Source organism: Accipiter gentilis, chromosome 17 (genome assembly GCF_929443795.1).
Source record: "Accipiter gentilis chromosome 17, bAccGen1.1, whole genome shotgun sequence".
Taxonomy (NCBI): domain Eukaryota; kingdom Metazoa; phylum Chordata; class Aves; order Accipitriformes; family Accipitridae; genus Astur; species Astur gentilis.
In genome coordinates this window covers 3,888,631-3,914,049 of record NC_064896.1, presented here as the reverse complement: position 1 = coordinate 3,914,049, position 25,419 = coordinate 3,888,631, and the positions used below count along the sequence as shown (strand labels likewise).

General features: G+C 51.1%; 1 protein-coding gene across 2 annotated transcripts in view; it reads left to right on the top strand.

Moving 5' to 3' along the window:
• RUNX3 (RUNX family transcription factor 3) overlaps nt 1-23,703 on the top strand; it is a 41,032-nt gene extending 17,329 nt beyond the window's left edge. For both annotated transcript variants that reach the window (XM_049820966.1, XM_049820965.1), the window contains 2 exons: nt 7,498-7,662; nt 20,055-23,703. In XM_049820966.1, coding sequence (XP_049676923.1) covers nt 7,498-7,662; nt 20,055-20,578 — 689 coding nt within the window. In that variant the 3' untranslated portion in view covers nt 20,579-23,703. The remainder of the gene's footprint in view (nt 1-7,497; nt 7,663-20,054) is intronic.
• Nucleotides 23,704-25,419: the final 1,716 nt, after the last annotated feature.

Sequence of the window (25,419 nt, the reverse complement as noted above, 5' to 3'; positions counted from 1 at the left end):
ATGAAATTTAGTTCCTAAGACCCTTCTCTTCCGCTGCTGGAGACCAGTCACCTGTTCTGCAATCAGCCAGAGATAAATCATATCCTGTAGCGGAAGGTGCTTAGACATGATTTTGCATTATTTTATCTTACTCTTTCCAGTGAATCTACGTGCTGTAGTGGGAGAGGGGGAGAGAGGGGAGGAAGAAGAGGGACCCAGCAAGCAGACAGCATCCCCGGTGCCCATCTCAACCTCCGAGCCCTTGCACCGAGGACGACGGCAGCGGGAAGGCGCTGAGCCGCCAAGCCCCGTGCTGCCGTGCTGGAGGTTCCCAGCCAAGCGCATCCTGAAACCGGGTGCAGGAGCCGGCAGCAGCTCAGCAGCCCCACGCTGCCCACAGCCACGGAGCCCGGTGTAGCCTGTGCATAGCTCTGCTTTTTTGGCTTTGGAGGAGCAGCGTGGCAGAGAGGATTAAGGGTGCTGCGCAGGTAGCGTTGCTCTGGGGCTCTTGCTTATAGCGTTGCGCTGTGTGTGCTGGCAAAGCTCGGCAGGAGCTGTAATTATCCGACATACCAGCCGGTCTCTGGAGATGGAGCTTGGAGCTTAGTCCTGGGATCGGGGGATATTAATATTCAAATGTCAGGGATCGGCTCCAGCTCTGTCCTAGGGCAAAGGGGAAACCCAGCGCTCAGCATCCTCAAACCTTGGGAAAGTTTGGGTCTGATCTGGGTTGCGCTGTGTTACCGAGAGCACAGGACCGCCTGGCAAAATGCTGCTATATCCACTTGGCTGCTGCGTGGCCCTGCAGCGTCAGATACATCTCATATCCATTAGCTGTACCACGGCACATTCCTTGCACAGGTCTGAACCCAGCAGATGGTCCTCCCCATCCTGGGCAGAGTATCCTTAACCAGTGTCACCCAAAGGAATTTGATGTGCTTGCCCTAATGGAACAGGTTATTAACTGGGAAAAACCAGCTATACTGGTACCACGCAGGTCCCATTTCAAGTTGCTAGATAGCAGGCATTAACTCACTGTAAATTGGCATCACTCCACTGATCTACGTAGTGACAGCTAATATATGCAATTGAAAATCTGATCTCAGACATGACTGAGGCAATACCAGCTGGATGTACTTGAGATCTGTCTGCTTCCTCCCAAGCACCCAGCTTTGAAATCTTTGAATCAGGGGTTTTGCCTAATTCCATGAGAACTGGATCACAGCCCATAAATGAATTTTGCCTTCCTGGAAATGGGAGCAACTGCAGAGAACTCAGTGAGGCTGGTGGTTTTTGCACCCTGTTATGAAAGCTGCTGCATTTCCCGCAGATGTGCACCGATCTGCTAATTTTGCGATACACGGGGTGAAATTTTCACATCTGCAAATCAAAACTTCTAAAACCCGCCTAATTCACTCTGCAGTCTCAGAGTCAGATTTTCAGAGGTCTTTCAGGATGGAAAGATGGAGCAGGAAAGCACTTGTGGGGATTTTCAGCAAGGCATGAGTGGGCTAAATGCTTAAACCCGATGAATTTTACCCAGTCTGTTGCCCCCAGCTTTCCCTGTGCTGTGAAGTGCTTTAAATATCTTTGCAAATCCAGAAAGACTCAGGCTCCCTGCTGAAACCCTGGGAATGGGGAGCCTCTGTCCTTCAGGGATTTGGGCCGAAGTTGCATGGAAATTTGGGTGTGATGTTCCTTCTGATTTGAACGCGGGCTGTGGTTCTTGCATCCCAGGAGCTTTTGGAAATGCTACCCTAGATTTCTGTTTAAATATCTGAATTAATGCCCTGCTTTGTTTTCCTTCCAGAGGGCTTAGGTTTGGGGTCTCCCAGTGTAATTAAAGGCCACCATAGGATTTGTCAGAAGCTGCCCCACTTGCAAGGCCTCCCATCGCAGGGTGGGCAGGGAGCGAGGGAGAGGCAAAGTCAAGGGACTAACCCGTAAGTGAGAAGAGATTAGGGCTTGCAAAGCCAGCTAATCAATACCAGGCTGCCTAGAACGAACATCTCTCCCGCTGCTGGAGCTTCAGACAGTAAAAAACCTACTGTAAATGCAACATATCTCTGTGCTTCCTGCCAGCTGGCCGGGAGCCAGCCTATTTCCTTCAAAAAGAGGGATATTTATTTTCATCCTTTTAGAGGCAGCCAATTCATCTCAGACCACCACCAGCTAAAAAAGCTTTATAAATTAGCAGCCTTTTTTTAAATTCTCTCCCCCACCCCCTTAAATATTATTTTCCTTTCGTTGTTCAAGTCGGTGTAAATCCTCTGCCAGGACATGCGAGCCGAGGCGCATTGCGACACACTCCCCTTTCTCTCCAAGCTGGAGAAAGACAGTAGCGGTAGTGTCTCACGAAAGCCAGAGGAAACCAAAGCAAAGCCTTGCCGTGACTGATTCTCCTTCCAAATGGCGTAAGCAGGCCAACTTCAAACATGTGAATAATGAGTTATCTGTGCTTGACTTTGTTCGGCAGCAGAAGAGACGGTTCCTTCTAACATTTTCCTCCTGTTCCCTCCTGTGAACTTCTGGGCTTCAGCTTTTAGAAGTGGGCTGAAGTAGCATCGGCACTTGCCGGCCGCTGCTGCTCACCGGAGCTCAGTGGAGATCTCCATCATCCTCCGTGGAGACGTCATGTTTGAGTGCCTTCCAGCTGCTGGCGCTGCGGGCAGCCCGGTTCCTGTCTCCACACTGTCCTCCCCTCCCTCCTTCACTGGCCATGGGGCTCCACCAAATTCTTCTTGGCTGGGAATTTCCCATGGCAAGTCTCGAGCTGGAGGTGGGTTTCCAGGGAAAATCTGAGGGATGTTCATGTCTTGTGTTATAGGTGTGCAAAGATGAAACCGCCCCAACATCTGCTGTAAGGGACAGGCCTGCTGTTCCCATAACACAGGCGTTTCACATGTGGCTTGTTTCTGGAGCACATGCTGGGACTTGATAGTCTAGCCGAGACTCAGACTGGGAAAAAATTCAACCCTCTGTAGAGGATTGGCGTGTCTCTCTGAAGTACCTATTTTGAGGGCTACAAGAGCGATTTGAAAGGTGTTTTGCGCATTGAGACGGAGTTTTATCCGCTGCTGATTGCTTTCTTGTGGTCCATTCTCACGGACGTGTAGAGACTAAGCCACTGGCCTGTGTGCAGCATGGCTGCATGGGCTGCTCCTGGTGAGCTCCTTCTCGGCTAAGCTGTAGAGCTTGGCTGTTAGTATTTGAGCAGAGCCTTGGGTGGAGGACGGTGGGAGCTTGCCGGTGGGATGCTTGGAGCCTTGCTTTAAGGTGGACAAGTTGGGGCATCTGTGGCCGCTGATGGCTCGGCTCGAGATGCTGCCCCAGCCCATGCTACCGTCTCCTGGTTCTTGTCTCCTCCTCGCTGGAGCTAAGGAAATGATCTGCAAATGTGTGTGTTAATGAACATCCCCCCCCACCCGAGCTGAAACGCTCCACGTTTCCTTCGCTCCAGCTTGCCGCCAGCGTTTCGCAGCAAGACGCCTGGAGAGGGCCAAGCCACTTCCCACCATCTGCTCTCCCATCCTTTGGTAGCACGGGGCTACGGTGGGGGACGGGGACAAACGCGACACCCAAATCCGAACCCGCTGAGGTTGGAGAGTAGGCTGTGCAGCTCCTTGTCTCTCCCAACTGTAACCCCATCTACATCTAAGCACAGATAAATCAGAGGACTGGGACACCCAGGCACCCCAAAGAGTGGGTTTTTTTTAAATCAAATCTGCCAGCTCTGAGATTTGGTATCACTCAAGCCATGAAGCTCCTGGATCCCCTTTCTACCTTTGATCAACTTTATATTCTGCATCTCAGTAATCTGGGGAAATAAGCTGCTTTTGGTGAACACCCCCCGCCACTGCCTGGAAACCCCATCCCGGTCCCAGCTTCGGAAGCCACACCAGGTTGCACACTCCTAGAAGGAAGAGCAGGGTCTGTTTGGTCTTTGAAATGTTTTAATGCAGAAAGCATGTCTTTAAATCATAGCTTTGATGGCCTGAGCTCCAGTGCGGCGCACACTGTTTCGCTGTCTGCATTCCAAGGAAACACCCAAAACTTCCAGTATGCTTCTTATTACTGGCCTAAAGTGTCAAATTCACATCGGCTCTTCCAGCTGGGAAGTGTTCAATGGGATCGTTTGTTTGATATGCTGATACAGATCTTGTTATTGCATCAAGGATCGTAGGTGATCTGTCAATGTTTACATCATGTCATGTTCAATATCGGAGTTAACTGATTCGGAAACCCGATCCAGCGTTAAAATCCTTGCGCTGTTGAAAAGAAGTGCCTAAGGTCAGTAGCTGCCATCATTTTATAGTACTAAGGACTGTCATTTCCATAAATATTGACCTGCAAGCCAGTGCTAGCACAGCTGGAAATGCAGTGCAAAATCTCCAACCCAACAGCAGGTTTCGTGCCCCAAAATTCACAGGTCGGGGTGATTAAGACTTCTCAGACAGACTTCTTGGGATGAGGTCTGAAGCTGTTTGAAGTTGATTGAAAATCCGCCCACTGGCTTCGGGAGGCTTTGAGTCAGTCCTTGGGTTAAGCTAGAAACCACCTCCGTCTTCTCTAAGGTATGAGCTATTGTTCACTTGACGGCATTGGTTTCCTCTCCGTGACAGCTGTGGGTAGATGGGGAAGGGCTTTTAATGAAGCCAACCGCTGCAGAAATTAAAAAGCTCAGGTTGTTCTGATGAAAGAAACCCATTAATAGCGATTCTCTCTTGCGTGACAAAGTCTGACGTCCCTAGCTCTAAGTGACAGGCAGCAGGAAGTCCTGGGGAGACAGCCTGTACCAAAGAGGGTTGCCAGTCCAAGGTGGTGGTTTTTAACTCATTCTCTGCCTTGTTTCATATGGTTTGGCGCTGCCAGGTCCCACCCATGGATACGGGGTGGGATACAAACCGGAGAGGGTCTAGAAGAGCTGGGAAGGGTCTTGATCCCACCGCAGCTCTCCTCTGGGCTTTCACTCCTAAATGAGCCCCTGTGTTTGCCTTGACTTATATTTGCATAAAGTTTTCTATTTTCTTTTTATCAGGATAGTTTTAGGGTTTTGGGGGTTTTGCTGGTAATTGCTGGGTCTCCCCACAAACCAGCTCCTTTTAGAGGATGTAAGTACAGCACTGCTATTTACTTGAGGCTTAAAAACCTCACGGGGCTGCGCCCGTGTTCAGACAGCATGGGGACTGGAGCAACCACAGTGCAGCATGATGCAGCCACATGAAGCCCTCGGTTAAGTCGTACGGCTAAATAATCTTTAAAAACATTATCAACATAGAGATCACTTGATTTATTTTTCAGGATTTTCTCCATCACATGCCAGATACTACCACAGGATAGGGTTTCAGCTGAGATGGAAGCAGAGAATTTAATTTCCATTAAATTTCCGTGGAACTTGGCCTTTGAAGTCCTTTTGGCTTCTCTGCTAAGCTCTGCCTGAGAAAACTGGTTAAAGGAAAAAACGTAAACCTATTTTTCTTCTTCTGTGCTCAAATGTATATGGCAATAATAAAATGTGGACCAAAACAAGACACCTCACTGCACACGCTTTCCCCCTTGGGGAAAGCACAAATACCATGTGACAGATGCTGCTCACATCTCCAAAGGCCCTCAGATAACACAGAGATGCCCGAGGTCTAGGGACACACAGAGATTAGAAGAAATCGTTTATGGTGTTGATTTGAGGTTTCCCTGGTTTACTTCACACAGCAGGGAAGATACATTTTCAAAATACCGCTGGGTTTTGCTTTCTGCTGGGAGTTCATCCTTACCGAGTTTTGCTCTCTGGTGTCAGCACGTTTTCCTTCGGTTTGGACTTTACACACCCAGGAGCCTGCGGATTAGAGAGTTTGGGGGGGGACGGGGGCTCACCTGGATGTGGAGCTCCCAGGGGAGGGTCAAAGCCCCTCAAAAACTGTGGCTGGGGGCAGTTTGCTGTTGGGATACCCATGGAGCACCGCCGTGGCAGGGAACTTTGCTGGGAGCGCGAGATCCCCTCCGGAGTCGATGCTCTCCCCTCCCGTCCGAGCCGTCCGGCGTCTCCGCAGACAGCCTGGCAAGTGCAGCCTGAGCTCGACGAGGCAAGCAAATGCGAGATCAGAAGATATCAGACATCAGATTTAAAGAGGGGGAAGTCTGGGGACTTTCTGTGACTTTGCTATAAATTGACACTGAGCTCACGCCACGCAGATGTGAGGGGGGAGGGGGGGTGCGAGCAAGAGGTGCCTGCGTTTTTCGCCTTTTAAATGCGTCACTTTTCTTCTTAAAAGCCACCGAGAACTGAGCTTGACTTGGTAGATGTTGGGCCGTAGGGCTGGATCTGATAAGGCCCAGCTCTCAGAAGAGCTGCAGAAGGGTTTCTTCCCAGCTTCTCTCGTATCTCCCCGGCGTGCCTGCACACCTCCAGTGCCCCCAAGCTCTGCTCTCGATTATGCCAGGATAAGGCGTTCGCCACCTTGGGAAGGTCCTTTCATGGCAGGTGCAAAGAGCTGGGGGGGTTGCACGGCCGTCTGGCTGCGGCAGGTAAAGAGCAAGGAGAATCCAAGGTCTGAACCTGGCACTGATGTAAAACTGAAGCAGCTCCGGCTTCTTTGGAGTCCCTCCAGCTTTGTGCGGGTGTAACTGAGACTGGAATCCGGCCCAGAGAGAGTGAAGCCGTTCGGCGATGATTAATATAGTAAAATGCGAAAGTTATGTATCAAGTGTATTTCATGCGCCTCTTGCCTCAGGACAATTAACATAAATTTAATAATTATTGCCCTGTGCCAGCAGCTGCTACCTAAGGAGCTGGGAGTGCTTTACAAACGCTCATTAGTTGCTGCCCTGCCTGGGGGAGGTAGGTGAATAGTCTCCCCATTTTACGGGTAGGAAAAGAGGAACAGAAAGAAGCAAAGTGAGATGGCCAAGGTGTGGTACCAGGGCGGGCTGCTCCCATCTCTCCTCCTGCACCTTCTCCAGCCCTGCTTGGTTCTGACCCCCTTGGGTGGGCAGAGCTGGGTCGGGGGCTGGAGTAAGACAAGAGTTTGTTCTCTATGCACTGAGAAAACGCTGTAGAAAATACGTAAAATTTGACATTTCCTTTGCTGGTTCCCCAGTTGCCACCCTGCCAGGAGATGGAATTTCTCCAGCCTTGCATGTATCTCCCCTCCTTGTTCGGAGGGATTGAGTGCTGGGGTAGGCTGGTTGCTCCGGCACAGCACAGGGCATCCTGGCCCCAGCACCAGCATCCTGCTCCTTGATGGGATGCTGACTTGCCGGATGATCTGGGGCCTCCTGTGTGGGTCAGTCTGTGTCCCTTCTTTGTCGTGCTTTGTCTGTCTGAACCGCGAGGTCTTCCCGCGTGTGCGTGCTGTGCAAAGCCCCCCCGGGGAGCCGATCTCCGCCGGGGCTGCCACGCATTACCCCCATGCGAATAATAGCAAACCGCGAAGGTGGAGGCTGCGCTGACTTTGTGTGTAACCAGGGTGCTCTAGCCAAAGGGTAACTGATTAGATATCAGACTCTCTTATCATGTTCCAGGGCACAGACAAAAGCTAGAAGACCAAGCCAAACCCTTCACCGACCGCTATGGGGAGCTGGAACGGCTGCGCCAGTCCATGAGAGTCACCCCAACAACACCCAACCCCCGCGGATCCCTCAGCACCCCAAGCCACTTTGGGTCCCAGGCTCAAACTCCAATACAAGGTAACTGGCTGGGTGCCCCAGCCTGGCATCGCACCCCGAACCCGCGTGCTCCTGACACGGCCGGGCAGGGAGCGGAGCTGTCCCGGCCGAGCAAGCTTCCCTCCGGATGGTATTTTAGGACTGGAGTCCGGCTCTCCCCTGGGTAAGGAGCCCCGCCTGGGGGACAAGCCAGGGAGGGGTTTGGTTGGGTTTCTTGACCACGGAAGCCTTTTTGCTCCCATTAAATAAGTAGACAGCTGCTGAATCATAAACCCAGGTGCTTTCGCTCTGTGCGCCATTAGATACAGGGTCTTAGCAAAATCTGAGCAGTTTCAGCGGGAACGTGAGGGAGATCAGAGCAGCGTACTTTGAATCCAGTAGCTTCTTTGGCATGAAGGCACCCGCATAGATGGTTAAGCATCAACTAGAAAGGGTGTATTATACTTTACATGCTAATCCAAATGGTTTCTTATCTTGTTGCATTGTGTTTATGCCAAGTCTGGTGATCCATCACCCAGCTCCAGCATAATTCCCCACACGTATGCACACCTGCATGGGCGCACGCGTGCGCGCGCACACACACACACACAGAAAGGCTTTGCTCTTCCCATATTTGCCATCAGCATAGCTGAGCCCTCGGGCATTCCCCATGAATCTGCGTCGTAGCTTGTTGCCAGGAAAGAGGTAGGAATTGCCACCAGAGTTACCCGAGAGAGGTCAGTCTGCTAATTCCCATGCACCTGAATTTCAGCCCCAAACTAAGCATTGCATTTGAAAATATCCAGCTGCCTTGCTGCTCCCCGCTTTCTGCACTTCTCAGCACAGCCAGATGCCACCAGGATGTATTAAGAGAGACCGTTCTCCCGTCCGCACATGAGACGTGCTGCTTTTCCTTGCATTTTTAATCTCGGTGGTGTTTTCCTTTGAAAATCAGCAGAAATGCTAATGGGGATTTAAGGGATAGTATTTAAGCTGTCTGTATTTTTAGTTTTGGTGAAAAGTGGCCCTTCTTGGAAGGTTTCATATGAAAAGGTCCAAAAGCTTTTGTGTTGCATTTTCAGAAGTGACGTAGATGTTTGAAAACCTCAGTGTCATTGGCAAAGAGGGTGTCTCAGGCGCAAAAACATGTTTGAAAATGTTACCCAAACTGTAAAATCTGCCCTGCTCCTCCCAACCCAAAATTACAGTGAAAATTTAATTTATTTCTCATTGAAATGCAAATCTTTATGCTTGGAATTTTCATTGATGGTTTATGAGAAGAACCTGGGCATTTTGTGTAGGATTATCATTTGATTTTTGTTTTAAAAAGCAAGAGGGAGAGAGAGAAAGAGTTTTATAGGCTCATCCCATTGGCTACATAATAAAGAGAGAGATTCTTGGGAGAAGAAAAAAAGATGTGTATTTTAAATTAGCACAGTCCCCTGTAGTGCCAGAAACCCAAAGAGCGTTGTTTGGAGCAAAGAATCAGGTGATGACACAAATTCAACAAGAAAAAAATGAAACTGGCCACAAGCTACCGTCCATGCCAAATTCCCAAATGTCAAGTGACAGCAGGAGTGGAGACACACAAAATTAGCCATCTAAAATCATTCCTGCGGAGTGAATCCAAAGTACCAGGAATGCTGCAAAAGGCAGTTCGTGCACGCTCTGCTCTTGGCTCCCTCGTTCCCAAGTTGGAGGAACTGTCTTAAAATTACTGTGGGTTCTTACCAGTGTAACTGGCAGCAGAATCAGCTCAGTAATTTTGATCTCAGCCCTGTCCTTTTGACACAATGCTGACTATAACCAATCATCATCATAATAATAATAAAAAACCCCTCTTTCTCTCTCACACACATGGCTTATTCACAAAGATCATAATTTTTACCCAAGCAAGTGGAGCCTAGCCCATGCCAAGAATAACACAGGAGTTAACAGGCCTGTAATTCTCACGACTTGGCAAGTTCTTAGGTAACACACACGAGAAGCCGATTAGCAAAAAGCATAATGAGATATCAGTTAGGAGGGACGAACAGGGCAGGCTGGAGTTCATCTGGCCCCTGCTATCCTTTACCTGGGTGCTTCGCAACCTTAATGTTTTTAGCATCCTTGCACTCCTGTGCAGGCATTACAAGGGGGCCAGCGAGAGGCAGGTTTTTCCCTCCACGATCTCCTACGCCCGGCAGCCCTCCGCTCATGTGCCGGAGGTGGCTGGCCTCTCTGTTCTGCTGACTGAGCAGTTTGCACGAACGCTTCCTAATCCACTTCTGGCAAAACCAGGCTGGGGAGCTGAGATGCTCAGAAACAGCCTCAGCCACCGAGGGGGGTTCAGGCACCTCAAATCCCTGAACACAGCACCTGGGGTTTGTGCTTTGAAGCAGACAGGCACGTAGGAGACAGCGTTTATCTTTGGGAGGAACTGCGGTCCTTTGGAGATGTGTTTGCTCTGGCCCAGTCCAAGCTTTCCTCCCCGGGAGCAAAGGCTGTGGCCGCAGCAGAGATCACGGCAAGGACGCTGGTGTAAATGGGAGAAGAATCTGGCCCTCAGCCATTTGCAGAAGACTTTCAGTAAAGCAGCCCCTGGAGGTTATAAATAGCCCCCATGTAAAATGATCATCCTGAGGTTAAATGGTCTCAAACCAAAAACCTCCCGGTAAGAGAAAACCGATCGTTTCTGAAGGGCATGCCAGGAAACATGGGAGGAGAGTGTGCTCAGCACCGTGGCTGAGCGGGTCAGATCCTGCTCTCACACTGGTTTCCCACTGCCCAGTGTCAGTGTACTCCGGTGGCTTCAGTCTTGCCTTAACTCATGCAGATGGGCAGACGATCAATCCCTTCCCATGCCTGTCTGCAAACGGGACGGACATTTGCAACGCTCCACACACCAGATTTCATTCCCACTTACGCTGCTTTGGGGGGAAAATAGCATCATTCTGGGTTCACCCCAGTGTAGCTGTGATGAGAATCTGGCCTGGTAGCCAGGCAGGTAGGACAGGCAGACCCTCATCTTGTATCAGCCAGCGCTGCTTCCCTGGCTCCAGCAGAGCAGAGCTGTTTGCCTCTGTTGAGGATTTGGCCCAATACTTCTCCAGTGAGGTCTGGAAAATCTGAGGTTTTGAAATCCCGGCTCTCCCATCTCTGCAGCGAGACACCAAGCTGTCATTAGGGTGGCTTGAAATGGTTCCTTATTACGGGGCACGCGAAGCCAGAGCCTTGCGTGCTTGCTTCATTTTGAGTTTTGTCCTCTAGCTTAAAAAAATCAAGTAGCTCTCAAAAGTGAAGCAAGATGTTAAAGGAACTTGCTTCTGCCCGCCTTTGGCTGCTTCTCGGGGCCCCCTCGCTCTGGGGAAGTGGGATGGTGACAGATACACGTCCTCCTGGGGAGAACCAGGATGGTCCTAGCAGCCCCCAATTCTCCACACGATGCTTTGCCCTTGCCCATGTTTCAGCAGTGGTTCATGCTGAACCATTTTATTCCCATTGCAACAGAGGAGGACCGCCCACGCAGCCGGCTCCTGTGTTCTAGCTTTGTGGTGGAAACATCTTCAACCACTCAAAAGCAATTGTGTGCATTGTCCGGCAACATGTAGGGGCCTTGTGTACACGAGGACAATTGCAAAGTGATTTTAAATTTGATCTACTCAGTAACAGAGCAAGCTGTTTTGATTAATGCACTTAACATCCCCTTGCACGCTCTTCATATTGCTCCAGCGAAACCAAATTCCCTTGACTTCACAGGGAGAACAGTAAATGCTGGATCCTTTTGCAAACTCCATCCTGCCTCTCCTACCCTTAGTGTCTGCTGAACGGTTTGGGAGACATTGCCTTTGCTGGTGAAGAGCTTTCAGATCTCCTGATCTGGAAACTGCTCAGCTTTAACCAGCTTGATTTCCAATCCATTACTTAAAGCCAGTGCAAGGTTTTTGATGTAGGCCAGTCATCAGCAGAATGCTTCACCGTATGCATTTAAAGTAAAATCTCTCTCTTTCTCTTTCTTTTTCTCTTTAAATATACATTTTTAAAGTATTACATTACTTTTAAGAAGCCTCTTGGCATAGGCAGCGAGTACCCTATTGTTTCCGAAATGCAACGTGGCTGCTCTGAGGTTAAGTCCTGAATTATGGGCCCAGCAAATACACTGAATTGCTGCTTCCTAATCCCTGTCCAGATCGACTTATGGTTTCTTTAAAATATCCGTTTCTTAATGGATAAAAACATTCTACCATGGGCAGAGACTAAATTGTTTCCAAAGGAAGCTAGGCAAGCATTAGTGGGAAGAAAACATATTGTGGGATTCAGCTTCAGCCTCAAAGGAAGGAACACGCTTAAGATGGGTTTCCTGCCTGCTTTCAGGCTCTGCAGGCTTCTGCGCCTATCTTTAAACTGCTTCTCTGCTCCTCTCAATTACATTTGCCCGCTGTGCAGTGGATGTCCCTTTTATGAATCTGGCATGTAACCGTCAAAGACGAACCACAGGCCAGTGCTGGGCAGAAGCATCCCCCAAGAGAGAGTCCAAGCACCCGCGACCGCCGCTTTTGCCGCTGACGTGCAGCCGCCTCCGTCTCCCAGCCGCAGCTCGGGGTGCTGAAGTGCTGCAGTTCCTATAAAACAGCAGCCAGGCGAAACAGCAGACGAGCTTGCAACGAGCCCGGCTGAATTCGCCTCAGGCTCCAGGGATGCCATCCTGCCTTTGACGTGGGATTTTTGAAGGCGCTGGCATCCACGCTGCCAGATTCAGACTGCCGGTGGGGAGCCTCCAGCCCAGGGGTCCCGCTGCAGGAGGGCACTGCCCGCATTGCCGGGCTGTTTGGCTGCGGTGCAGCCCAGGAGCAGCGGAGCGGGGCTGGAGCCCTATCTCCTATCACCCCATCAGCCTCCCCTATCAGCCAGCCGCTCCGCAGTGGGTTTCCCATGGCAGACTTGGCCTGGTCCAAACCTGCTCGGCAGGCAAGGTGGTCTAGCTGCAGGCTGGGTTGTAAATTCAGCAACTTCCTTTTATGTAGTCAGGGCTTGTTAATTTTTTTTAATACCCTTTGAATACAGGTAAAGAGCAAAGCACAGGCAGGCCAGAGGGAGTGCCTGCAATCAAGGGAGCGTTTCCCGTTCAGCCCACCCACCAGCTCCAATTAGCACCGTTAGCTTATTCATTACTTTTGTGGGATGGAGTGGCGGGGATTGAGCCTGATGCGGTATGTGCCGGGCAGGGGGATGCGGGCAGAGGAGGGCTCTGGGGATGGCGAGAGGAAGAGAGAGGCTGTCGCGGGAGAGGAAGCTGCGAGAGCCTGGCTTGTTTAGTCTAGCAAAAGGCAGGCTGGGAGCGGAGCTGATTGCTCTGTATAAATACGTCCAGGGGGTAAACATCAGGGAGGGAGAGGAGCTAATGTAAGCTATGAAGGACAGAGCTGGCACAGGAGATGGGGCTGAACTGGCACGGAATAAATCCAGACTGGATGTTAGAAGCAGGGTCCTCCCCAGAAGGGCAGGACGGGTCCAACAAATGGCTGGGAGTATCCCAATGGACCTTGAAGAGTTTCCAGAGGAGGTTGTGGTGCGGTGCATGATTCACTGAGCTGGGAATAGCTGGGAATTTCCCTGCCTCACTGCCCTGCCCGCCTGTATAGACCAGGAGGCGGTTGCCCAGCGTATGTCGGGTCTGATTGAAAGTGCTGGGAGAGGACCTAGGAGAGCAGAGCTAAGGTTTGCAGTGCTCACCAGGGCAGGTTTGGGGGCTGAGTGTGTGTCTGCACGGCAGCACACGGTGTTTGAAGAGAATTAGAAAACTGAGCAGCAAACATGCTCGGCAATCTTGAGGTGGTGCCTGGCGATGCTGTGATAAGCGACATGTGTGGTGGTGTGTTTTGGTTTGGTTTTTTTTTTTTTTCAAACTCTGCAGAGGAAGTACTTGCACCCAGTTTGTGAGCTGGTTATATCAGATACAGAACAATTGCTCTAAGGGCGTGTAACAGCGGATGCTGATCACACCCTCATTTTTTTTCAACACCTCCCCTCCTCCCCCAAAATAAATTCTGCTCTATTTTTCATGGGGTGGGAGGAAGGGGCCGTTTTCTTTTTTAGTTGGCTCTGACTTGGAAACGAATGAACTTGTTAACATATGTGACAGAGGCGTGAGAGCGTGCCTGCATGCGTGGGTGGGGAGGAGAGCGGCGCCTTCTCTAGAGATGAGCTGGGTCTTCAGAGATCAAATGCATCTCGTGCACCTTCCCGTACAGAGCAAATTCTCTCCATCTTTGGCCACCTGCCTCTCCGTGCTTCCAGATGGAGCCGTTATGATCAAGGGAAGGAAGCAGAGAGGAAGAGAGGTCAGAAAAATGCTGAAAGACAACTTGGAGGTCCAAGCATCACAGAAACTAGTAGAGAAAAAATAGCCAAAGGTATATACAGAGGGAGAATTTCTGTCCCCGCTCCATCTCACACATGCATGTGTATTATATACATAAGCATAAAGTATCATTAGTGTTTACATTGTCGTCAATCATCATGGCATAAGACAGGAAAGGAGGGGGGTTTTTTCCCCGTGGGCTATATTTTTCATGACAATTTTGCAAGGCACGTATATGCATATAAATAAACTGGTGATATATGGCCAGGCTGAAGATATTTATATATTCCATACACTTGGAGAGTGCCACACTATCAAGTTCCCTTTAGATTTCCTTTATTCTCTCTGTGTGTACCACGCACTATAAGTATTTGTGTGTGTTGTGTAATATACACACATGCCTAGGTTTATTGCTGACTTTTTATTCAATAAGCCACTGCATCTTCCCTGCATCTCTAAAACGGGGACCAGCGGTGATATCTTGGGTGCTGTGGAATTGCTCATGTTCCATATGTCACTGCACGGCCCCAGGTGATCTGATAATCTCCTACTGCTGTACATCGAGCCCCAGTGCTGTGCTCTGCACACATGCCCTGGGTGAGCTTGTTGTTTAGTTGTCCCTCAAAGCTCTTTCCATGCTGTAGCACTGAAGAGGTCCTGAAGTTGCTTTTGCTGCCCTTTCCTCTCTCCAGGCAGAACAGATATTTTCCTGGGTCTAGAAGCAGTGGAAGCCCCCATCGCTTCGCTGGAATGGAGCCACCTCAGTGCCGTTAGTCCCTAAAAACCTCTTGCAGGGTCCATTGCCTTGGCTCTGTGAAGGCTTCTAGGGAACTCAGAGCAGATCCACCAATTCTGACCCAGCAAGGGCGCAGGGACCAGTTTCACCCCATCCAAGGCAGCTCCCAAACCCGGCATGGTCTTAAGGGAGGCGGCTGAACACACCCAGAGAAACCTCTGTGGTCGGCAGCCTCACGAACCAGCCTCCCCACCTCCATGCTCACGACCAGCCCTCGCCGCCCTGCCCAGCTCCTCCGTGAACCAGCCGAGGTTTAGCTCCCATCGCCACGCAGGCGCTCAGAGGCGGCTCTTTGCATTTATCTCCTTGCCATCCACCCAAGAAAAGACCCGTATTGTCTCTGAGGCAAAAAAAGAAAGCTGTTGTGTCACTTGAGCACGGTTGTTTTATCTGGAAAGGGGCTGAGCGGCTTTGAAAGCCTGTTTCTATCCAGCTCCACGTGCGGGGGGACTTGGGGGTCCTCAAAAGGTGCAAATTGCAGCTGCACAATTAAATAACGGGGTGTGTCCCGGCCTCCATGGTCCCCTGGGCAGCACAGCCCTAACGAGGAGACAGTGGCATTACTAATCAGGGCTTTGACCTTTACATGGCTTTTATTTAATACACATTCCACGCTTCCCCAAACTCCCATCCAAAACATTGACATTTCCGCTGATAGATTGGGTCAGATTTTGGAGTAGTTGGGGGACTCAATTCACTCTTACAATGGTTAAATTCTTACAGCTAAATGGGCTTATTCAGTTAGTGCAGCAGCTGGTGTGATTTCGAGAAGAAAATAAACATTTCCTTCAAATATTTTGATTGGCAACTGGACAACTGAAATACTCAAGCTCAGATTGCCAGGGTCCAAAAAAGCAAATGGGGGCTGGACGGCGAGTAAGGGAGGCAAACCGTAGTAAATCCTCCGAGGCAGCGCAACCACGCAGATGTGTGTGTGAGATGCACTGGGCTCTGCCTGCGCTGGAGAAGGGGACAGTGAGACGTGATTTTTTTTTAAAGCCAGTCGCCGGCTATGATTTCGAAGGGAGAACGGGGCCCGAGGGTACAGCTTCACCCGCTCCTATTTCCCTGGCATTTGCTTAGCACGTTGCTTGCTCCAGGTTGCTGTTTGACGGCTGGCTGAGCGTGACGGAGGGTTGCTTTGCTGCTGAGTTAGGTGGTTATGGAGGGTATTAATGGTGATGTTTTATTTGGACCTTGCTGAGGCTGTTTCAGAGGAGATCTCCTCGGATGCAGGGCAGGAAGGCCGATGCCTCTGGCTGGGGCTGCAGGCATGGGGCTGGGTGGCTTGTTGGATCCGTGAGATGGAGGGGTAGCCCTGAGGCGAAGGAGCCGAGAGGGAAGGGAAGCCCTGAGGAGAGAGGGCCAAGATGGAGGGGCTGCCCTGAAGCGAAGGCGCTGAGATGGAGGGGCAGTCCTGAGGTGAAGAAGACGGGATGGAAGGGAAGCCCTGAGAGGGCCAAGATGGAGGGGCTGCCCTGAAGCGAGGGCGCTGAGATGGAGGGGCAGTCATGAGGCGAGGGCTGAGATAGAGGGGGCAGCCCTGAGGTGAAGGAGCCAAGATGGAGGGGGCAGCCCTGAGGCGCGGGCACTGAGCTGGAAGGGGCTGCCCTGAGGTGAAGGAGACGGCATGGAGGGGCAGCCCCGAGGCGAGGACCGAGACAGAGGGGCAGCCCTGAACCGACGGCGCCGAGGTGGAGGAGGGACCCCGCCGTGAAGGCGCTGGGACGGCGGCGAGGCCGGCGCGGCCGCGGCTCCCTCTAGCGGCCGCCTCCCGCCTCCCGCCGCGGGGCCCGGCGGCCATTGCCCCCTGCTGGCGGTGGGACGGGCCCCGGCCCCGGCCGGGGCTTCCCCTCAGCCGGCGGTCGCTTCTCCCCCCTCGCCGTGGGCCCTGCGGGGAGCCGGGGTCGTCGGCGAGTCCCGCGGCGGGGCGGGCCGTGGACGACATGGCGGCGGTTAACGAGGAGGCCCCCGGGGGGGGGGTGTGGAAACCGCTCTCCGCCAGGCAGCTCCGTGCCTTGGCCCGGCCACGGCCGCCTCAGCCCTGTGTGGAGAAAGGGGCTCTCCCACCCTGGTGTCGCGGCGGGGAGTGGGGTTGGACAGGCTTTGCCTCCCCGGGGGCTGCTGGGGACCACGGGGAAATAGAGACCAACATTATACGGTGGAGCAGCCCGGTGTCTGGTTGCTGCAGCCTGGGAAGGCCGAACCCCCCCCCCCCTTTCCCCAAGATAACACAGAGACGAAACACACGAGTGGTTTTTGGGGTTGTTTGGGGTTTTTTTTTTTTAGCCTCAGACTGGTCGAGGAAAGTTGGAGCTTTATTCTGGGCCAGACTTTAAGCTCAAGGCCCAGCGAAGGTGAAAGCGAGTTGGTCATGGTCGCTCGGATGCCCCACTCGCTCTGCGGAGCTGTGGATTTCACTGGCCGGGGCAGGCACAGCCAAGGGATTTGCTTTCCAAGAAATTAGCTTTCCAAGGGATTCACACCCACACACAGATTTTATAGAGGCCCAGCCCTGCAGAGTGCTGTCTGTCAGAGACTGGGGGGGGTTTCAAAGACTGGCACCTGGAGAGCTTGCCCACTGCCCACCGGTGTTTTGCGGGCAATAGCCAGAGTGTCTCTAGACCCAACAGTATTGCTGTGCTTTGCTTGCCACGCATGCAGCTTGTGATTAACACTCTTACATGCTTGCGTCTAAATTAGTAGCAAGGACACATTGCCAAACGTTGCAAGTTCAGGCCAATAAAACGCAGCCTCTAAAAAAAAAACCAAAAAAAACCCCTTTGAGTGTGTTATAGAGGAAAAGGGAAATGTGCCCTGAGCACTTACGTTTTATTTTTATTTGCATTTTATGGAATATTATTTATGGGCATGTGAAAGCTAACGAAGGAGCATGGTCCGATCGCTGGAGATTGTCTTCTGCTCTTGGAAAGGTAGTGAGCAGCAGCCTGGGTTTCTGGGGGTTGGGAGGGATTTTGAGACTGCTTACTCTCAGTGTATGGCAAAACAGTCCAGCTACTTGGGCTGCAGCGTCAGGGCTGTGTGCATGTAAGGAGGAGGCGTTCAGAAAATAGCACTGTTGCTCTCCAGTCCAAGTTCAGCCAGGATTTTTGTCCCATGGTCCTATCTTCTGCTGTGATGCTGCTGGATTGCTAAAGCTACGGTGGTCAAGCTGTTTCTTGCAGAGCTGGTCTCCAAACTTCAGCTCACGACACCTGACAGCAGTTTTGGTGCTGCTTTTGCAGTAGCATGGCTTTGGGATGGGGCAGACCATCCTGCTGGCAGGCTGAGATGTGAAATGAAGGTGGCTTGGTCAGTTATGAGCATTTTTAGCAGAGTTGTGCTTTTCTAGCCAGCCCAAGCAAGCTACCCCTCCACATTGCATGCAAGAGGGATGGCCCTGCGGCCAGGCAGCCGCTTCCATGCTCGGCTCGGCTGCATCCAGACCCGCATGTGTGCAGAGCGGCACGGTTCGTGACAGCTTTGAGCTGCTCCTCTCTTATCTCGCACCAAAGCCGCAGCCACGTTCACAAACCAGGTGCTCCCCCGCCTTTCTCCTCCGTGGAGCCTGCGTGGGAAGGGAGGCGCAGCCGATCGCCCGCAAAACTGCTGGAGGGGAGGGAGGAACCTCCTCTCCCCTTCTCCTTCCAGCGGCCGATAGCTGAAGGACTCATCTGGAATGAGAAAGAGGGTTCAGATCAAATCCCCTCCCGATCTGCTCCTCCAGAGCCTGCCCTTGCCACTAGTTAGCTGGAAGGGATTAGCTCAAGTATTTTTTCCTGGGGAAATGCTGCAGGGACTGGAACACCAGCCCTGAGAAGTTAAAAATGCTTCATCATAATAAATATATATAAAACATACATCCCTATGCATGCATAGCAAATATACAATCATATGAATGTGTGTGTCTGTATATATATATGCATATCTAAACCCAACAAGCATGTTTAGCATATTCATCTCACACATTTTCTTGCTCTGAATCGGTTCAAAATCCAGCCGATGTGACAAAAAAAGTCGCTGAGGCCAGATGACATCCCACTTCCAAAGCAGAAAAGCGCGATGCTCCTGCTTTGAACAAGGGAAAAATAGGGGTCTTGGGAGTAAACAGAAAGGCTGAAGAGCCACCTCCAGCTGGCCAAGGCTTTGAGCTTGGTGCACCAGCCGAGCACTTTGGGCTAGAACTGCTCTTTCTAGAGATTTTCATCTCATGAGGGGTCTTAGAAGGCTGAGAAAGGCGCAGCTGTGGCATTTCTAGCCATGCCCTCTGGCATAACCAGTGCCAGAGCTTGGTGTGGGCCACTGAGGTCTCGAGGACAGAGATTTTGCATCTCTCCTTGGAGAGCAAAACTCACTTCTCTGCCTCAGATGCACCAAGGCCAGAGGTGTGCTGGGCTCTGTAAGGAACCGGCACCAGCCTCGGGACAGCTGAGTGCCACAGAAAAGCCTTGAGATCCTCAAAGGATCTGCTGTGTGGATTCCCATCTCTAACCTGGGCTTCCCGCAGGGGAACGGGACCCGGCAGCACCGGGCAGAAGTCCCTCTCCAGTTATAAGCTGGCTGCAACCCCCTTTGGGTTTAGACCCCACACCAAGAAAAGGCGCAGGGGGCTACAGCATCCGAGGGAGCTGGGTAACATCCCCACCATGCTGACCCAAATCTCCCTTCCCCCAGCAGAAGAAAGCCTGAATTTCTCACTCTCTTTATCCTCTTGGAAGGAGAAAAATACACAGAGAAATCAAGCAGAGGGATATTGTGGCTCCTAGCTTGGGAGTTTTCAGCTGTGTGTTTATCAGCTCCATCCCCTGATGGTATCAGCACGAACAGGCCACCCACAAGAAGGCTTAGCAGGCTGGTCTGGACTCCAGCTTTTCCTCTCTGTCTCCTTGTGTGTGTATACACACCACCAACTATCTCAGGGACCGGCCGTCTGGGGCCTGCATCCATTTATTTACTACACAGCTGATGTAATGGCTAAACATTTTTTTTTCTGTGTTTATGGGGTGTGTTTTTTTAATCTGCCAGAGATGAATAGACCCCTAGAGAAATCAGCTTAGTCGTGTCCCTTCTTGGATAGGAAACAACAAATTTAAGGACAGGAAATGGGAACAACTTAAACAAATGGGTTTAGGATTTTTGTATTTAAGTTCCCTAGCTCTCTTCCCTGGCAGAGCCAGAGATGCTTTTCCCTCTGACTTTTAATTCCTTGGGCAGGCGGATGGCCCAGGCTATAGGACAAACTCTACAAGCCTCAAGGATAGTGTTCTAACAACCCTCTTTCTTCCTCCACCCCAACAGGCACGTCAGATCTGAGCCCCTTCTCTGACCCCCGGCAGTTCGATCGCTCCTTCCCGACGCTGCCGGCTCTCACCGAGACCAGGTTTTCCGACCCACGGATGCATTACCCCGGCGCCATGTCCGCTGCCTTCCCTTACACCGCAACACCCTCTGCCACAGGGATTGGGGGCATCAGCATGACCAGCATGCCCACCACGACGCGCTTCCACCACACTTACCTGCCACCCCCCTACCCCGGCTCCACGCAAAACCAAAGTGGACCCTTCCAGGCCAACCCCTCTCCCTACCATTTGTACTATGGCACGTCTTCGGGCTCCTACCAATTCTCCATGGTGGCAGGCGGCGAGCGCTCCCCCACCCGGATGCTCTCTTCTTGTACAAGTGCCTCAGCAGGGAACAACTTAATGAATCCCAACCTGGGCAATCAGAACGACGGGGTGGATGCAGACGGGAGCCACAGTAACTCGCCGACAACCATGACGACTACTGGGAGGATGGATGAGTCGGTCTGGAGACCGTATTAGGAGGAACTCAGCTGGGCACCGATAGCTTTAACTTAATCAGCCACCGTTACATTACTCCTTTTGGTAGTGAATAGAGCAAAATGATGCCTAGGGAAAAAGTAAACCAAAGTCTCCCAAACCAAAAGTAAATCAGGATCCTCTGCATGCAAGCATGGGCAAACATCAAGCGAAGATGGACCAGGACCTACGTTACATTTCACGATGAACATCCACAGGGCTTGAATTTGTCGCTTGATGTGGTTCCATCCGTATGTTTTAAGTATGTGGATTGTACATAGGGAAAAAAAAAAGGACGTGTGGAATCAGATGTTTGTTTCTTGCAGAAAACTTCTCAGTCATCTCACTTGCACCTCTTCCCCACACAAAGCATTCAAAAGTTATGAAAAGCTCACCCTTCTTCTGCAGAATGTTTCAGAGAAGAGAAAAGACCAGGGAGTCATCCAAGCAATCTCTCTGCCAATGCAGGAAGACTGAACTGAAAAAAAAAAAAAGGAAAAAAAAAAAAAGAAAAAAACCCCATTGTCTCCTCTCCCTCCCTCCCTGCCAGTGTAGGGCCCCTGACCACCAAAGATCTCCAGGACGACGCCAGAGCCGCGCACGGCACCTGAGAGTCTGGTTTACAGCACAACCGCGGGACTCGGGCACGCGCGGGGGCTGCGCGCTCCTCGCGGGTCGGCCGGCATCAGCCATGTGAACAAGAGCTGTGATGTGATTATTATTATTTGTTGTTGACGACAGAGGTTGTATTGTTCATTTTTGTCATTGTCGTCATTTTTAAAACAGTAACGTGGTTGATCCCGTGCCTGACAGACCCCCCCTTTCCTATATGTTTACATATGAGATGTACTTTTTACAAGACGTGTTTTGTTCTGTTTGCTCTTTTGTCCTGACCTCACCATTCAATTCTTTGCTCCTCTTAGCAAATCTCAGTGATGGTGGCTGAAGTGAAGGCGGCGTTCAGGACAATCCAAGATGTATAAGATGCACTTCCAAGCGCGTTAGCTGCAAAAGGGACTCAGGAGCCTTTGGCATGACCCTGCCACCGGTCTCTGGGTCTTCCTTTCATCCTCTCTGAGTGGCGACACATGCAGCTGGTGGCAAAGCATCATATTCCTGTTATGATTCTTTCCCATGTTTTCACCCAGAGTGGATTGACACATGGTGACTTTTTTTATTAAGAAACGACTTACACTTGTCAGTTCGTACTGAAAGCTCTAACTGAGATTTGGAGAAAAGAGCAATTTCTCCTCAGTCCCTTGGTGGTGGGAATATTGTGAAGCAATGTTATCTAGCCTTTTCCATCCCCTCACCCTCCTTTCCTTTCCCCCAAGTGACCCAGAGCATGGGTATCTTGCTGTAGATGAACAAGCTGAGGAAGGGGCACTAAAGGTACTGCTGGCCCATCGGTAGCTGGTTTGCATCATGTGGCATTTGGAAGAGCCAGGTCTCCCGGGCACTACACGCCCTCGTAGCTGATACCAAAGAGATTGCAACCTGAACGGGACCACGACGGGAGGTCGTAGGCAGCCGGAGAGGCGGCAGGCCCCCCCCCAAGGCCAGGTTAGTGGCCTGACTCTGATGCATGCCACAGGGTTACATCGCCTGGCATGAGCCCGCTGTGCTTTCTCCTGGCGTGGGAATTCAGGCTGGATTTGGGATTCCTCATGCTGGCAGGGCTGAGGGTGCATGGGCAGGTTCCTGGGGAGCATGTAACTGGGGTACCCACTGCCCTCTGGAGCCTACCCTGCAGCAAGGGGATGCGGACAGTCCCCAGCCCCCAGTGCCACCAGTTACCAAGCTTTTTTTTTTTTTTTTTTTTTTTTTTACATGAGTATAAGGAAATTAAAACCCCACAGCTGCTCTCCCGGCCCCTCTGTCTAAGTTACACCATTATGGCCACGCTACCTATCACCAAATCTCAGTTGGCAGCTTGTCAGCACTCGGTTGAGGTACAGAGCGTTGTAATTGCACTACCACGTCAAGACTGGAGCAAGACATCCTGGCTTAGTTGGAAAGCTGCGATGACCACTCATGAGTTAAATAAGCAACAAGAAGAACAACTCTTTTAAATAATAATAATAAAAAAGCCCTACCCCAGCAAAACTGCAACCTTCACTTGCCTTAGCGACAGCGAGCATCTCTCCGGTGCTCGCCAGCTGTAGAAACTGGACCACGGCAGCCTGTGTTTTGATGCATTTACGTTTATCATCCAATTGCGCCACTGATTGAAAGCACAAAGAAAACAAGGCATTCGTAGTACTAGGTTAATTTAAGACTGTTTGTAGTGAATTAAAAAAGAAAATAATAAAAAGAATGGCAACGATGTTATTTTTATGACATATTGTCATGTGAAGGTGTAAATATATGCACCTCTATTGTATGCAAATGGTCACAAGACAGGCCAATGTTTTTTGCTTTGCACTATAATTTGCTTTTTTAAAAAAATGCACAATCGCTTGTACAGTAAAACCCCTTTGTCTGGCTCACAGAATATTTAACTATAAAATCTAATTTTTGGTCTTATTTGTTATAATAATATAATTCTTAAATGTGTTGAAGGATCCGATTCTTAATAATGCTTCTAATACTTGTATGTGCAGGGTAAAATAACAACAAACAACTAAGGAGATGAGAACAAAGATCTTTGTAGATAAAGAAGGCTAAAGTTGTTGGGTTTTTTTAATGGTGTCTTAACAATGGACATTAAAAAAAAATATGCTAGTGATACCAAATAATGTGGTTATTTGTGTAATATACCAACCCTACTTGAAGGTAATGCCCTATATTTAATATGTAGCCCATCTTTTTAACCTGTAGCACTTGTCACTGGGGAGGGGGGAGGCGGGGAGGGAGGGCGAGGAAGAGGAGGGTCTGCTCCTGTTGAAGTCATTGGAAGAAGCTCTTGCTGGAGGAGTCTCTGCTGCGCTGGCTTCAATGAGAACAGAGTTGGGCTCCTTCGTGAGCGGGTGGAAATCACGGTACGAAGCCATAGCAAAGTGGTCAGTTCTGCTTTTCTATTATCGGTGTCAATGTTCTTATCCAATGTACGTGATTATATCGTCAGGCCTCCGTGTAATCATTTTAATGACTTTCCATGTGGAATAATAAATGTACGGTTACCAGTCTCCCCGGTGCCTTCCGCCTGCTCACTTCTCGCTGCGGGGAGCAGACCTGTGCCCTGGTACAGAGGAAGGTTCGTCACGCTGCTCTTTCTCCAGGGTCTAATTTTGGCACCTCTGCGAGCAGCCCGGTGCCCAGATCCGGTGTCTGAGGGGGGCGTCACGGCTGCTCTTGACCGCAGTTTGGCCCGAGCAGGCATTGCGAGGGTGTCCGGGCAGGAGGGCAGGCAGGTGCCTGCACAGGGATGCAGGGAGGCGATGGGGGTGATGATCCCGGGCTCTGAGCTCTAAGAAAACCCCTTTAGGCTTCTCCAAGGGGAGGTCTGGACCACTAACCCTGCACTGGGCTAGACCTGGGAGGTGATCCCTGCATCCCCAGCCAAGCATCCCACACCCCGACCGCCGCCTGTCATCGCCGCGCCGCTTCCCGAGACACAAAAGCTCCAGCACAAATCCTAAACAGGACCCAAATTCCCAGGCGGTCCAAGCCCAAACCCTTTAGCACTCACCACTCGCCTCCAGAACCCAAATGACAGCTGAAAAGCAAAAATAAAAAAAATCCCAGCCTACAATAGCATCCGATGCCAACGCGCTGTAGGCTGGGGGCTCCCGAGGAGCCAAGCCACTCAACGCAAGCGTTATTCATGAGCCCGGCGAAGGCAGCAGCAGCGGCGTGCCGGGGCGATGCCGGCGCCTTGCCCATCGAGCAGGGCGGATGTGCCGGAGCCGATGCTCTGCCTCTTCTTTGCAGCATCTCCGTAAGCGTAGCCCATAGCGGCATTCGCACGGAAAGAGAAAAAAAGAAAAGAGAAAAAACAAAAAGGAAAAGCGCGAACGAAACCACAATAAATGCTAATATGGGTGAGAACCCAACTCCGCAGCCCTGGCCAGCGGAAATATGTTTCAAGTCAAACCCTAGACATACCCGCCTTTTCTTCACAGCTACTGGGAGAGGAAACGCCCCGAGGTGTAGCTATTATTTACAGGAACTTTCCATTCCAAATTGATCCGCGCTTTACTTGCAGCCTCGTTTAAAGCTGCAATGAAAATAGAGAAGAAGAACGAAAGGGAAAAGAAAAAGTGGACAAATAAAAAGGGCTTTGTTGTACCGACGTGCGCTGGGTCATCCATGGGAAAGGGGCTTTCGAGGGGGGCAGCCCCTCTGCAAAGTGGTTTTGGTGCCGGTGCCGATGGGATGATGCCCGTCGAGGGAATGAGCCTGGGGCTGGATCAGGCGCAGTATGGACCAAACCGGTGCAGGGAGGACATGGCAGCAGCTAAATTATAGCTGGGAGGCCCAGGTAGCTCAGCGAGCCGATGGTGTTAAACGTACCCAACACCTGAGGGCCAGATGGGTGTTATTTTTATATGGGCGTTATTTTTATTTGGGCCACCTACCAAGCACAGGACCCAGCGTGCTGCGGATGCTGGGGCTGCATCTTGCTTATACGCAAGGTTTGCACAATTTAATGAATTTAAACGGGAAAGCTGGATCCCAGTGTGGCAGCGTGGGATGTGGGGTGCATCAGCCTCTCCCAAAGGCGCTTCAAGAGCTGAGAGCAGCCGCAGATGCTGGTCCTGGGTGCCAAAAAGGGGAGCTGAGTACCCGAGGGTTCCCGCTGTTCCAGGGGAATGCTGAAAAACAGGGCCGAAAGTGATAGTGTGGGGCAATCAGGGCAGAAATATTTGGGTTTTCTTCTGCAAATGCAAACTGAAAGGGAA